Source organism: Branchiostoma lanceolatum, chromosome 6, assembly GCF_035083965.1.
Source record: "Branchiostoma lanceolatum isolate klBraLanc5 chromosome 6, klBraLanc5.hap2, whole genome shotgun sequence".
NCBI classification, from domain to species: domain Eukaryota; kingdom Metazoa; phylum Chordata; class Leptocardii; order Amphioxiformes; family Branchiostomatidae; genus Branchiostoma; species Branchiostoma lanceolatum.
Genome location: NC_089727.1, coordinates 22,976,419 through 22,992,338, shown reverse-complemented (window position 1 = coordinate 22,992,338; position 15,920 = coordinate 22,976,419). Strand labels below are relative to the sequence as shown.

Sequence of the window (15,920 nt, the reverse complement as noted above, 5' to 3'; positions counted from 1 at the left end):
ATGTGGCTTTTGTACGAGGGTAATATGAAACTTGAATCTACAAAATACATTAATATGAAAGCCAAGGGTAGTCTTCGTCCAAAGAAAAAATGCGTTAAGGAGCCTCAGTTATGATGAGGGCGGCTTAATACTGAGTACACACGCCATGCGCTGTCACCACAGCCCGGCACATCCTCCTCATGCTTGTCACCAGTTTTGTTACGCGGCCCCTGGCTATTCTTCCACAAGGAGTCGTCGCAGGTCGACCAGTGTTGTTTTGATCATTCTTGCATGCACAGCTCGCCCAAGCTGATCAGTGATCACAGAGTCTGAGACTGTGTTCAATTGTGTTGAGATCTGGGCTGCAGGAGGGCCAATCAATCATCTGTATTCCTGCATACTGGAGGTGGTCTGAAATGACTCTCAATCTCATCATCTTGCAGAATGGCACCGTCTCATAATCATATTGTAGAGGTAAGGATCTTGGAAATGTGACTGGATAGAGAAAGGTGTCTCTATGTCGACACATTGAAGTTGCTTATTAGCCTGTTTTTTTTTCCGCTGACAGTTAGCGTTGTACTGCCCCACACTATGACACTGACCCCAACAAACAAACAAACAAACAAACAGTCAATCTATCTGTGCAACAGTCAGCATAGGGTTCTCCTCGCCGCCCCAATACTTTCATTTACCCATTCAACAGTCGAAAGAAACCTTTTCTTATCTGTAGCTGTGAACATAACATTCCACCACACACTGTTCCATTCACGATGTGGACGACACCACCACTAATGAGTTTGGCGCTGCGCTAGGTGTTTGACACTATTATGGAAATTTGAGCACTTTTTTTCTACAACCCACTCTTGTAAGCAGGCCTGGTGCTCGCTCCATTAGTTTGCATAATGAGTTGGGTATCATATGAATGGAAATTACACAAGCTTTCCGACGATATATAATGCATTGAAATGGATAAAAAAACAACGGAAATATGATCAACAAGTAAATTTTCCAAACTTTTTGTGCGTAGTGTATATTCACACAACCCATAGTTACTTTTTCTCTCTGGGCGTTTAGGGCAGCTTATTAACCAATGCCCGAATTCATTACAGATAAAACATGGCAACATTGCTGAAGTTCTGGCGTCCCAGACGGCGAAGCTTTACTTCCTCCATCAACGGAACTTGCTCTCAAACCAACCTTCTCTTGCTTGCCCAGCTTACCTTTTTGTCACTTCAGGTAACTCTCCGTCATCCTTGCCCATGACCTAACAGCCCTGGCTGGCCAGCTTGACATTTTACACCGGTACTCTATTAGACCCTGTAGCAAGTGGCTGGTTTTCTGTGGATTACAGATTCCTGTTAACACATTCCTGTACAATTCCTAGAATTCTTGTGGACTGGACTATACCATTAGGCTCGCACCTGCCGCGTCGCCAAAATTCTTGACTTCATCATACTAGTAGTAGTACGTGATTTCAAGTCGTTCATACAGGTTGTCCTGTATTAGTCTGGTGGAAAAAATCACCAGTTATTGGTAAGAGTACTGGTGAACTTTCAACACCTTCTTGTCTATTTGCATCTGTGTTGGTAGAGTTAATTCTGTTACAGGTTCAAATTGTAAAATGTGTGCATTAACTTTATGCAACCATAAACTTTTTGCAACTTACGGTCCTCTGTTCACCCTGTCTCCTGTATATCTGCATGAAGCAGTGGATTAACGATTGCTCATTCCTTGATTAAGTCCTGAGCTGTTCAGTACAAAAAAGCCCAATCTTCCCATTGTATTGAAAATACATTACTGTTTAATCCGGCTTCAGAATTTTTTATTACTGGAAATCTAACGGCCTTCATGACAGTCTTGCACAGGAAAGAGTGAATCCTCTACTGACAAAAATTGTTGACTGTCAAGCCAAACCAATTCAATTGTTGGTTCTAGGATATGAAAAAAAAATCGGAACTGAAGATCAACATGAAAATTTGGCATCAGAGTGAATAAGTGTATATATGCTTTCCTCACAGCCATTTTCATAGCATCAGCTTCCTTAAATTTTACCTATAAATGTCCTAGTACCAAGGAAATAAAGTGGTGTAGCCATATGGGTGAGCTGCGCAATGGGCCAGTCTTTTTTATGGAACACACCATGCATGTAAGTGAACACTCACACTGACTCTGTCGACCTCGCTTGGAATCTTCCTATGACTAGTTGTGTGTGAACAGAGCAAATAAATACCACAATCCATCATTTCAGAGTGTTCTTTACATTTATTACACAGTATATAAATTTTTATTATGAAATTAATGTTTGAAACATTTTACATTCCTTAAACACTGCTGAGATTGGTCTAAAATGGAGGTCCTCAGATATTGCAACCAAATCAAAGGACACAATTCCTGACTGAAGCTAAATACAAGCATTTCTTAGTCCAACAGACAGTTCTAAAGAGTTGGCTTGCTCACGCTGACTTCCTATGCAAAGTGATGTGGGACAAAAACAACAAGACAGTCCTATGCATCGAATGAAAGCTGCCTCACTGGTATGCTAGGTCATTGGCATGGTCGGAGACTAACTCCAGACATGGACTCAAATGCGTGAGCTGCTACATATCTAGTGCACAATTTAGCTATCTTTACAGACTACTATCCCAAAACCCGTCCTTTTTAACAAACTAGTGTATAAAATACTGCTGCAACTTGGCCATGTACAGAGCATGTGATCTTAATCTTCAAGGCAGTTACATACAAAACAGAAAACATAGAAACCCTTGGCTGTTTGAGTGTTTTAAATATCTCTAACCTCATGTTCTTTTTAAGTTAAGCACACCCAATCATAGCCAATGCTTTAAGTGCAACCTAGCACAACCCCTTCCTTTGATAGATCAGGTATTAAATAACACACAGTAGAGTGAAGACCTTTCCATCATTTATATACACAAGGTTTGCTTTCTTATTTTTTCACTGGATGAGATGGAACAGTTGGTCCAGAATGGAGACACGGGTCTGTACACCCTCCTTACATATGCAGGTACTCCTGTTATCTGCACACAACTGGCCACTGGCCATATCATAAAGACTTATCACTGGCTGGGTGGTACGTACCTCGAGAATCCACTGGCATGCCTATGTACACAGGTGCCCTTTGCCTATAGCAAGAGCTCTTCAAATACCATTCAATCTGCATGATTTACACTACCTTTCTGCTCCAAGTTTCTCTATAATATGAGGCAGGAGAGCTCAAAAATGATTGCTTGTGGCTTACCAACAATGTCTATACATCTGGCACCCTCCTAGACAGTAAAAGCTATCATAGGACCTTGAAACAAACTTCTTGAAAACACAACATGGTACAAGTTGTTTTTTTTCAGTCACAGAAGTGGAGAAAACACTCAACTTTGCTAACTATACAAATTATGGTATCATCATCGCACAAAAGTATTTTTACCTACAAAAATCCATTCCTTTTGCATCAGTTTCTGACACTTCATACCTAAACTTAACGTCTTGTGGTGGGAGGCAAAAAGTATAAAATAAAATATCAATAATAAAACATACTTCTTTCTTTCAAGATAGACTCTGAAAAAGATTGAGCGGACCAATTTAAATTATAGTCTACAAGCTGCTGTGTCACTTGCACCACTATAATGTCTCCACAAATCTTGTTAACTGATCTTGTGGTGTCAAAGGTGCCATGTCCGACTCCTCAGTGTTTTGTTGCCCTTCCAGCTGCCCCATGTTTTGAGAGGTTGGCTGCATCTGTGGTAACATGGGTTGTTCTGTTTGCATTTGATCAGGTTGGTGTGGCCCAGCCACCCCGGGATGAGGCGAGTTCTGAGGGTGCATGGGAGACATCTGAGGCGTGGAAGGCGCGGGGTGGGACTGAGGGCGGGGAGACGGGGTAGGTTGAGGAGACTTCACCTGGCTTGCTATTGGGTTGCCGCCCTGTGGCGATCTCATTTGCTGGGCAGCATGTGGGGACTGTGGTGGAAGCATGGCTTGCTGTGGGCTCATGGACTGGCCAGGGCCCATGGAGGAGGCCATCTGTTGCTTCAGCTGCTGCACCTGTTGCTGAGGCAGCTGCTGCATCATGGCCCCCTGCTGGAACTGGTGCTGCCGCATCATCTGCTGCATCTGGGAGTGGGGCCCACCATCAGCACCTCCCATCCCCATCTGGTTCATCCCTCCCATCTGGTTCATCCCTCCCATCTGGTTCACATGGCTCAGCTGATTCATGGGGTTCATCTGGCCCATCTGGTTCATTTGGCCCATCTGGTTCATGCCTTGCTGTGGTGCCATGGGCATGTTCTGCTGCTGCTGCTGGGCAGCCATCATCCTGTGTTGTGCAGACTGCTGGGAGAAGGGTGGCACCATCTGCTGGAACTGCTGCTGTTGCTGGGCCTGCTGTTGCTGCTGCTGCTGCTGCTGGTTCTGCATCTGCTGTGCCATCTGCCTCATACGCATTTGTTGCCACTGCTGCTGTTGCTGGGGGGTCATGGGCTGTTGCTGGATGGGCTGTTGTCCAGGCTGCTGCTGCTGTTGCTGCATCTGCTGTTGCATCTGTTGGTGCTGTGTTCTCTGCTTGATGAAGGCTGCCATCAGTTGTGGGTTGGACTTGAGGATACTTAGCACCTGTTGCTGCTGCTGTGGTGAGCTGGGAGACTTCAGGGTTTGGACCAACTGCTGCAGGGCCTGGGCAGGAAACTGGTTGCGGATGCCTTGTTGTACTTGTAATGCTGCGGGGTTGACCTGTTGACCCTGGATCATTCCCTGTATTCCTTGCTGCTGTTGCTGCGGCTGCATGCCCGCTTGACTCTGCTGCTGGAATACGCCGCCAGGCCATCTTTGCATGGGAGGCTGGTTAGGCATAGACTGCTGCACCATTTGTTGCTGTGCCATTGGCCTCTGCTGCTGCGGCTGTTGTTGTTGCTGCATTTGTTGCTGGAGGTTTGGCATGTTGAGCTGTGGGGGAGGCATTTGCTGGCCCTGGTTAGGTATCCCTCGGCCAAAGCCACCTTGCTGTGCTGCAGCTAGTGCTGCAGCTCTCTTGGCTTCCTCTGCTGCTTGAATGGCTGCCGGTGGAGCTGCAGGGGGAGGGGCCATGCTGCCAGGTTTCCCAGGATGGGTGGGCTTGCCAGGTTTCCCTTGGGATGGTGGGCGGCTTTGCAGTGTTTGCTGAGTCGGCATAGATGCAGGCGCACTCGGGGGAGGCAGGGATGGCTGGCTGGGCGTCATTCCTCTACTCTGCATGGTTGCCATCCGTCGTCGCAGCATCTGTGCTTGCTGTAACCTCTGCTGTAGCTGCTGCTGCCGCAACTTGTGCTTGATGTTGAGACAGAATGGCACAGGACACTTCTGCTCTTGGCAATGTTTGGCATGGTAACAACAAAGAGCGATCAGCTGCTTGCAGATTGGGCAACCACCATTGGTCTTTCTCTTGCAACTTTTGGTGTGCTGTACAACACGTTTCATCTTCTGACAGCTGGGCAGACGACAGTTTGCATCGCGGCACTGACAAGCGTGGACCAGCGACTGGATGCACCGCTGAATGGACAACCGTCGGGCCTCCTGTGGACTCTGATTGGACTGGGATGTATCTCCATCATCCAGCCCCAGGCCCCACTTCTCCATCTTGTGCTGGTGACCTTGCTTTTCATAACACGCGATGCACAAATCATAATCCTGCAAGGACACAAAAACAATACGTGTCATTTATCGCATTATGTGTTTTCATCAACACTGTCACAATAGATCTAAAAATCATATTCAGCTAATTAGACTAAAAATTCAGTCGTGAATTTGTCATTTATTTGCAGCGTCATACACCATTTTATACCTTATCAATGCTGTTTGAGTCTTCTAATCAAAGTTCTATAGATTTTCACTGGCAACATGCTGTTAATTTTTTTTCTTACATAGGAACAGTGGCAGTACTAATTAGGTAAGCCTCACTAATGTAAATCTTGCCACATAACTAATGGTATTTTCACTTTTTTCTACAATGGCATTACCTTTCCAAACTTTTCCTGTAAAAAATCAGAGAAACAATGTATTACTGTGTGTGGCCGACCCAATTGTTCTACATCAAGTTTGGTGGGGTTTAATGTCATGCTTTTTGAAATATGCACTTCCAACAGCCTCACATTGAATATAAAACACACATAACAAGGTTTGAGTTTATACAGGTAAGTGAATCAAGTAAAGATAGTATAAAATGTGGAGTACTAGCTGATCCTCACCTCACAGACGGTGCAGTGGTATCTGGTTTCCACGTGTTGTTTGCAGTGGTTACAGGTGTACACAAACCGGTCTTGGCCCTGGTTGTGCAGCTCATACAACATGGCCATGGCAGAGAACTTGGCCCGCCGCAGAGAGGAGAATTCGTAGTGTTTCTCCCGTGCCATGGTCAGAAAGGCATCGCGTCCATCCATGAGGTCACACTGAGTGAATCCATCTGGGTCCGATATTGAAGGCAAATTGGACGCAATGTTGGCTGCAATGAGCCTAATCACAAAGAAGACCTGTACAGGCAAGAAAAGCAACATCAGTAGGGGATAGAGCATAACAGTGTCACTCAAACCAACCCTCATTCATAATAACTAAGTCTAACGTAACAGTTTGCAGTATAGAATTTTGTGATAAATGACAATGGTCCAAACTACTCTTTTTTGGTTATCCACAATATTGAAGCTTGTCAGAAATCTTTCCTGCAATTTGGAACAACTTTCTGCAAATTCCAAAGCCAGTGTTCCCTACTACAGTCATCTCAAACAAATGAAGTCCCCTTATAATTAGATCATCTTCATACATCTAAGTTTTGTATCTCTTTGTGCACTGCTACATAGCTTAAGTGTTATTCATATTAGTATCAAGCCTTAGCCCAAAGAATGGGCAGTAGGCCCAAGTAAGTAAGTTTGTTAGTTAATTTTTGTAGTGTGTAAAACTGCAAGCTGTTCTAATTATTACTGCCGAAGTTATAAGAATACTAGACAACTCACCTCCTTGTGTTTCTCCATGGTTTGGAAGAGCTTTTGAGACAGGTTGTTTCCCTGGTTAGGGAAGTTCGACTTTTTGTTGTTCTTGCGATTGGAGCTGCTCTTACTTTTGCTCTTGCTTCCTTTGTTCTTCTTCCCCTTCTTTTTATCTCCATTGCCTTGCAGAGCACCAAACCCAATGAACTAGAATTGAAATAAATAAATAGACACTTCAAAGCTCTGCTTACGTGCCAAATGTGGTGCATAAGCTATTTGTACAAATTAATTTATAGCAATGCATGTTAACAAATATTCCTAAAACATGTTGAAAGATAATGAATACAAAATACACTAGCGGATTTGAATAAATTCAACTTTTCGCTTTTTTAGTTATACAAATGTAGTAAAAGATCACTAGACTATATTTCAATTTGTCTAACTGCTAGCATGCTATGAAGTTTTCTATAGTACTTAAATGGATGTAAATAGCAAGATTTGGTATGTACGAGCCTATACAGTGTACCTATAACGTAACCAAAAAAAAATTTCATTCAGAGACGAACACATCACCTCAATTGCTCATAATGAAAAACAGTAATATTTCTAAAATCCTTCAAGCCTACAAAACTTAAGTGTCAGGAAAACTAAGACGACTCTTCCAAAACTTCAACATTGCCACTAACCTCAAATCTCATTCAACTGTCAGGCAAAAACTGGTCCATCCAAAAGACCGACCTCACAATGGTATCAAACAAAGCCAATGTCATCTACAAACTGAAATGTGAGGAACCCAACTGCAATAACGAGTACATTCGGGAGACAAGTCCGCCACTAAGACAAAGGTACAGAGAACATTGCAGAGAGAGCACAAATGGCTATTCCTTGGCCATTTTCTACCATTTACAACACAACCAGGGACCCAACACAACCAATCTCGAATCCAGAGATATCCTAGACCGTGAACCCCATTGGTTCGAACTTGGAGTTAGAGAAGCAATATATGAGAGGATGTACAACCCCTCCTTAAACAGGAAAGGAGGTCTACGTGTCAAACTTTCAGGCACTTGGGATAACATGCTGCCCCCACACCACCACCCCCTTAACAACATTTAGCTCCTAAAATCAAACAGGAGCTAATTGAGTCATTAGCAAACAATCTTGTTTTGACTTAGTATTCTATTCAACCATCTTAAATTGTCTTCACTTCATTAACATATCTATCCAGAGTTTTAGTATAAAACCTTTCCTTACTCACTGACAAAAGATAGCGGATACTGTCTGAAACGGTTTCAAAATTTTATCCAGTTGCTTGAGTAACTATTTTTGGCAACCTTCTAGAGTTATGCAGAAACACAGACACACCAAAAACAAGACTTTTGTTGACTGAGGTACTGGATGAAGGTTAGGCCACAACAAGTAAATTTTATGGATGACATCCTCTGCAGACTTCAAATTTAGTGTGCACGGGCAGAAAAAAACAAGGCGGGTAAAAAAACCCACAAGATATCCACATTTTGAAACTTGAATACCATAAAGCATGAAAGAAGAATTGAAGTGATAAAACATGATATTACAACAACTCTTTTATCCCTGTATTCAATAAAACAGTAACTAACACTGATGTCAACATAAAAATCATTCTAAATTTAGATCCGTGTTTGTATAGCATATCAAGAACGCAGAGACACTGGTTTCCCTTACACTGGGCACAAGAGTCTCCTGAGTCATGCGGCAGTCTGACTGTAAATAAATAATGCTGGCTCTGCTCACTTAGTGTCCACTGAAATTCTCTCCAGCTCAGCTATTGCTCTCCTGTCTGCCTAAATTTCTGTGCCTCAGAAATCCCCCGTCTTTTTATTCTGTCTTCAACAGACAAACAGCTGTAACATTAGTTACTGTAAATGCAGAAATGTTCGCGGTGGTTTTATGTTCGCGGTTTTCGCGGTAACCGTTTTACCTCAAATGCATTTACAGTATTTCATCTGACCCTGTTATCGGATTTGTTAGTACTGTACTTCACTTCATTAAAAAAACCCACATTGGATTACACGTTGTTGATAATAATGGCACAGCAATTACAGACTAATTCCAATTACAAGTTTGGTATCGGGGCTTCACTGCATCCTCTTGTAAGTTGGTGACGAGGAGCAATCTTATTACAGCTCGCATACACAATACTACCGATTTTCACCATTCTTACATGTGCAAAGGCCTTTTTTTTGCATCTAGAATGTTTTTGCAATTGAACTGACAGACGTTTGAAACATATTGCCCCATATCGGTATGTTGACCATTGATAAAGGGTAAAAAATCATTGTTTTTTATTTATTTCGAAATCAGGCGAAAATCAATGCGCGCGCTGATGTCATCCATAAAATTTACTTGCTGTGGCCTTATGTAGTGAACGTTACCTGATCTCCATTGGACTCCTGGGCAATAGCGGCAGCGGCTTCCTGGGCTCGTCTCTCCTCCTCCTCTTCCTGGTCAATCTCCTTGATGCTCTCCTCCAGGACGTTGGGCCAGAAATCACCCTCAAAGTATGGCAGCTCATTAGCCATACTCACCCCATCTTCTGTCGCTTGTTTCAGGATGTCCTGTTGGACAGATAGGAATTGTTGCTACTTAAGACATGGCCTTGGACCTTACACCCTCCAGCAACTAAATTTTCCTACAGTAAACTTCTTTGTACTTGGCTACATCACTTCTCTTTAAGAATGAGGAAGCTTTCACAAACTACTGCATCAAAAACTAGAGTTCCATGACCTCAAAACTTCGCCAAAGTGTTTCTCAATGATTATTAAAGAAGACCGTCATTTGCATAATTAAGTTGATCATCTTCTCCACCCAAATAGCAGAAGTTGCCTAAAGTCTTATCTTAACAAAGAGGGCTATTCTAGCATTTTGTCATCAATTATGCAAATGAGATCCTTATAAGCATTATTCATATTCAACGATGTTCACATTCACATAACTTCCAAATGCCACAAGTATGTAATTGCTGTCATTTCCGAGTATGGAATTACAATAGTTTATCATTATTCATAAAATTAGGTCCTCATTTCCTTTTTTAAATTTATCAACATTACTCTCTTCCTCAGTTACAAAACTGGTATCACATGATTCCTATCATGGAACATAGCAGGTTTATGAATTTTTTTCATTAATTATGCAAGAAAGAATCTAATATGTATAATTACCATGTAATACCTTTTTAATGTATTTTAGTGCATGATAATTCTTTTAAATCTGGTCTATTGGAATGTTTTTAACATACTTCAGATCTGTAAGAAATCTAATGTAATTCAGGTGTGTCGTCAGACACACCTGCAATGTTGATTTCAGAATAAAGATTGATTGATTATACCAAGCATCACATAAGTTATCTATATACCAAAATCATGATTCATCAACCCCATTCGGGTTAAAGTACTGTATTTTCTTATCAATTGCCTTCATTTGAGGATGTATAAACTTTCCTTATTGATTATGCAAATCAGATACTGATTTGCATAATTAGTATCTGGTTATGTAAATCATCACTCAAACTATCTACATACCAAAAACAATGACCATCCATCAACCCCTACTTGAGGTATTCTGTTCTTAAGTCTGAAGTCTCAAGAAAAACCTGTTCCTGTAGTTCCAAAGTTCGCTAGGAGGGTGAATCCACAATAAATCTAGATCCATCCAGCTTCCAGCAATTTCGCCATTGATTCTTTTTCTAGTTGTTGTAAAGGAACCATCATGTCCTTCTATATGAATTTTATGAACACTGGACTGTCACAAAATTTGTCTAGTGGTTGTCTGTTATGGAAAGGCCTTCACATTACTAGAAAGACAAAGAAAAAAAGATACACACAGACACATTACAAACACACAAAAGACATTTTATAACCCTCTTGCTAAGTCACTGTGTCAGTGATAGATACTTCAAAGTAGCCTGGGACCACACCTTGTAATCCTTGACCACGCCCTCAGCAACAGCTTTGTCTAACATTTTCTTATACCATTCTTGGAGTCGTTTGGGCTTGGGGATCTTCTGTTCTGGCGGATGGCAGTGAAAAATGTAGTCATCACCTTCACTGGGAGGGCAGGCCCAGATGTGGCCCATGGTATATCTGAAACAAGAGCAAGATGTTGAAGTTAACACAAACAAAACAAAGTTGATTGCCCAACTTAACTATTACTTGGGCCACAGATAAAACATAAAATACTTCTCTATGACCTTATCTCTGATCAAGGTAAAGAGTAGGATAATCTATTAACTCTGTTGGACATGGACACCAACACCCACAAACCCACACACACCCACACACACGTACACCAAAAACAAGACTTCATTCCTTTGGGAAGAACACAACAATTAAAAGAAAATAGACAATCATACCCTAATTTCTTGACATAGTCCAAATAGCCTATAAGGATCTCATGATACACAGCTGTCCTCAGGTTACGAGGTTTGAAGAAGTGCACACTGTCCAAGTAGGAAATGTAGACTCTCCTGTGAAGGACAACACACAAATACATGTGAGAAATAAAACACTTTAGGAAGCAGAGGTCAAAAGTACATTGGATAATCAGGGCTCGAACTTCATTTTAGGGTCAACTTGCACTGGTGCAAAAATTACATGCATCAAAACGAAATTACTTGAACCTATTAGCCATATAATGGATTTCATGTCATACTCTTATTTATACAGTCAAATTCGTCTATATCAGTCGGTAAAGGGACTGAGAAAATTTGACCACTATGAGAGGTGACCACTATAGAGAAATGATCAAGTTGACCACAAGCAATGAGTGACACAGGGCAGTTACCATTGAGATACAGACTTTATTTACATATACACACTGCACAGGTGTTTATAACATTTACAGTTGAATTATTTCTTCTTCACTTTTTATGTAAAAAGAAATATTGCAATGACTGTGCCGCTTATGGCTGCTTAGGCACATTGCGTGGGCTTTATTTGCAGTTGACATGCATGTTCTGTTGACTTACACTTACTTACATAATACACTGCGCAAGTAAACATAAGGTCTGTTTGACTGCATAAAGTTGTTTCGAATTAAATAACTAGAGCTGCAAGATAAATTTTCTTTGTACAACAAAAAACAAGACCGTGCCCAGATAATGTATGAAAGCACTATAGCTGTTGACTTGGAGGAGTGGCTAATGATTGTCTTTTAATCCATAGATAGTGACAAGGAAAATATCCAACACAAACCTTTATACCTACCCTGAGGCATTACCAAAAACAAACATAAACATCACTGACTACCAATGCCTACTGATTAACCAGTTGAAGACCAACTTTTACATGTACATGATTTGCGTTGGCATACCTGTGGTTGGGTTGGGGACAGTCGGAGCCGTACTCCTGTACGTGCATCCCAAAGAAGCACACCTCCACCCCGTCAATCTCCTCAAATGCAAACAGAGCCTTGGCTTTGTAGGGAAACTGCTCAGGCATGTCCCCACTGTCCACAAACCTGGCAGAGTGAAAGAGGTCAATATAGTGCAAGCCTATCCAAAATTACCTGCACTAGGTACAATTCACCTGCAGTACTCATTTCCCATTTCCCTTTCGATCAATTATATAAAATGTTCCTAGTAGCACTATTTTGAATCTAATTATTTAATCAAAGGATGGTAATTAAAAAAGGCAAGGCATTTTAGTGTCACATGCTGGTTCGACTTGACACAGCCGTTTTGCAGTTTCTTCTATTCTTTCTAACACTTTACCAAACTGAAGCTCACTTGATTTTCATCCCTGGCTTGACTTCCACCATTTTGTCGGACACATGCACCACGCGGATCGTAACCTCTCCTGCCTCGACGCAACGTTCTCGCAAGTAGTTGTTGACTCTGTTCTCAAGAAAAGTCCCCAGCTTTGTGGTCTGTAACCCTGTTGGAAAAGAAACACAATGATAACAAGACAAAGAGGTAGCAGACTTCACCCTCTCTGGCAGAAAATACAGAAAGTGCACTGTTCTGACAGAACATGTGTGCAGAACTGCAGTTCAGACAGATACAAACAAAGCTCCAGAAATGGTAATGTGCATGTTTCATTAGATTTACTTACTCTTTGATGTGTACTTGTTTTCTTTTCTCTTCTTCCCCATTTGCTTCAAGCAAGCATCACACTGGTACCTAAAAGGGATGGAACAAATTTGTTATTCTAAGACTTAAAACTAATAGGAATTACATGTATTAGATTGTCTAATACCTTGCATTTTGTATTTTACAATATTACATGGGTGTCTGTTTGTATTGCATGGGCTTCCATGGAATAATTCAAACGCACTTGAGTTGTGCCACATGAAATGATGAAATGCAAGAGTTTGGGCACCGGAAATGATGCTCTTAAATTTCTTCTTTTGGAAGACAACATATTCTCTCCCGTTCTGGCCCATTGTATGACATAAATAGACCGTGGGTCGGATCACACAATCGCAGGAAGGAAATTCGCAAACCCCAAGTCGACTTCAAGCGACTTCGCCCACATGTCTTCATTTTTTTAGCATGAACGGGGCGGGGCCTATGTTTGGCAAATTGAATGTACACATTAGACTGATAAGAAGTGTAGACACAAAATCATATCCACACATTATGTGCTTGATGTAGACATGCAAGACATGAGTGTGTACCTACCCCTGTGGCCAGATGTTCTCATGAAATGTAACACAAATTTGGTGCATCTTCCGGCCACATTCAGTACACTCCACAAACCTGCAGGAATAGAAACATTGTAAGACACAAGGACATGGTTTTTCTCATCACTTTATTACGTATGTATGCTATCCATTTTAGCTAAAGATATTGGTACAAATATTGTGCTACTTAGATATGACTTGAATAAACCTATTATTGCTGGTAATGGTAATCTATGGTAACTTAAGATAATTTACTTCTCTGGAATGTGCCGTCCTAATGTAAACGAATCTAGCAAAGGACCAGATGAGAACAGAAAGCTGTGACTAGCTTGTATCTGACAATATTCACTCCCCGAAATTGTGTATACCAAGAAATTTCTCCTTAGTCACTGTTTCATACTGTTACAATGCAAAAACTACATGCTGCAAAGCCTACTTACGGTTCAAGGTCCAAGACATCGTTCTTCTTTTCTTCAAAGGAGCTCTTGGGTATTGTACTGTGGAGACAACAAGGCTTTATTCAAAAGGCTATTGTCCACACTTTTAATGGGATATAATCCACAAGAAAACATTACCTTTGCTACACAAATGATTCAGACAAAAAAATTAGGCTCTTCTCAAATCATTTTTGCTGATTTTTTTTTTCTTTTTCCTTCTTCCAAAATCACTTCCAGTTTTCATCCCCTCAATCCAAAACTTGTAGTTGTGTACCAGGGAAATCCCCGGCTTTTCTTTTATAGTTTCAATGTATATGTAGGCCATTTGTACCTTCATGCTTATGATGTACATGTATGATGCTGTACTAGCATCAGTGGGGAGAGAATTTAAGGGTTTCACACAGGTTGGGTCATTTTCATCCAGCAGAATAATTTGAACACCACCTACAATATGGAATAACCCTCACATCTATCGCTGTGAATACTTTCAGCAGCTTGGTAAATGACTGTTTAACAAAGTTCTTTATTCACAAACTATGTTGAAACAGAAGAAGACAATAATTCTGAATAGATAATGCTGAGTACATCCTTACGTGCATAATCAATGAGACAAGTTAAAAATAAAAAATCGACAAAACTCTGAATATCTAATTAATGGAGGTATGAGGTCTTCAAACACTTGTTTTGAGATGGTTCATTTCTGCAAACTGTTGATATGGAACAAACCATTTTTGCAATTAAAAAAAATAAAAATATGCTATATTTGTTTGCATGTGGGAACTTTTCATTTTGTCCAGCAGCCTTATGCTACCGTATTTCTTCTAATAAAGGACGCACTTTTTTTACATTTCAACCTTCAAGATGAGGCTTCAGGTCAAAGCCAAAGTCGGGGTGCGCACTTTATTTAGGTTTTCTCTCGAGAAAAGTCGCGACGTAAGTCAGGAAGTCACCGATTATTACCCCAGCAGGCTAGCCCCGTCACTTTCGCAACGATAATTTATGCATGTTCTGTTCTTATTCATGTTCTTATGTTTACAAGATAACGATGCTACATCATACGTATATTTTTGAAAAGGTATTCTAGATATAAAAATAATCGATTTAGCGATATTAAATATCAAATTATGAGACACCAAATAACGCTGGGTGTTTTCAACCGCGCGACTATTTCAGTGTGTCGGGCCGGCCATAATTTCGTACCCCACGCCGCTTGTACTACGCCGCTTGCGACGTCAATAATTTCCTAACCACCCACACGGCTGCAAATATGGGCACATCGTGCGTATCTGTAGATATTATTTATCAAAAACGTAATAGCTAGAATCTGAAATGTTCCAGGGTTCGCTTCAGCAGGAGTTTTGTTTTTGTTTTGACGGATAAAACGCGAAAACCCACGCCGCTTTCGGCACACTTCCGGGTTCATTGATCGCTAAAATTACGCAAAAGCCACCATCAATCCGCAAATAAATGTATGCTTTCCCGAAAACATCTTTTGGTTTTGCATTTTCTTCACCATAATGTTGCTATGTAGTCGATAAAACCGCGTTTTTATTGCGTTTTCATGTGTAACATTTCAGACAAAGAAAAAACTTCGACCGCGATTCTGCTGCCCCATGATGCACTTCGTCTGCAAAATTCCCGCCTTCAGCTGCAGCAGCAACCAATCAGAGACGCGTAATGCGATCATGTGATGAGGATTACGTAACACGCGAAATGCATCTTGGGGCAGCAGAATTTAAACAATATGGCGGCGGGCGATCGGCGAAATGAAATGATTTGTCAATGCAACGCTGTATTTTGCGGCATAAATGCCGAGAGACGATCTTTTATCTTATCTCAAAATGCGTTTTACACGTTTGTCTTTGACTAGCCCGGTAGAAAT

General features: G+C 41.3%; 1 protein-coding gene across 13 annotated transcripts in view; it reads right to left on the bottom strand.

The window, feature by feature from the left end:
* Positions 1-2,221: 2,221 nt before the first annotated feature.
* LOC136437064 (CREB-binding protein-like) overlaps positions 2,222-15,920 on the bottom strand; it is a 50,168-nt gene continuing 36,469 nt past the window's right edge. For 10 of the 13 annotated variants that reach the window (XM_066431516.1, XM_066431521.1, XM_066431525.1 and 7 more), the window contains 12 exons: positions 14,042-14,098; positions 13,600-13,677; positions 13,031-13,098; positions 12,706-12,853; positions 12,291-12,437; positions 11,332-11,445; positions 10,897-11,062; positions 9,356-9,538; positions 6,969-7,148; positions 6,210-6,491; positions 5,982-5,996; positions 2,222-5,652 (listed from right to left, as the gene is read on the bottom strand). In XM_066431516.1, the coding sequence (XP_066287613.1) occupies positions 3,613-5,652; positions 5,982-5,996; positions 6,210-6,491; positions 6,969-7,148; positions 9,356-9,538; positions 10,897-11,062; positions 11,332-11,445; positions 12,291-12,437; positions 12,706-12,853; positions 13,031-13,098; positions 13,600-13,677; positions 14,042-14,098 (3,478 nt within the window). In that variant the 3' untranslated portion in view covers positions 2,222-3,612. The remainder of the gene's footprint in view (positions 5,653-5,981; positions 5,997-6,209; positions 6,492-6,968; positions 7,149-9,355; positions 9,539-10,896; positions 11,063-11,331; positions 11,446-12,290; positions 12,438-12,705; positions 12,854-13,030; positions 13,099-13,599; positions 13,678-14,041; positions 14,099-15,920) is intronic. The other 3 variants (XM_066431518.1, XM_066431528.1, XM_066431529.1) reach the window with 1 other exon arrangement.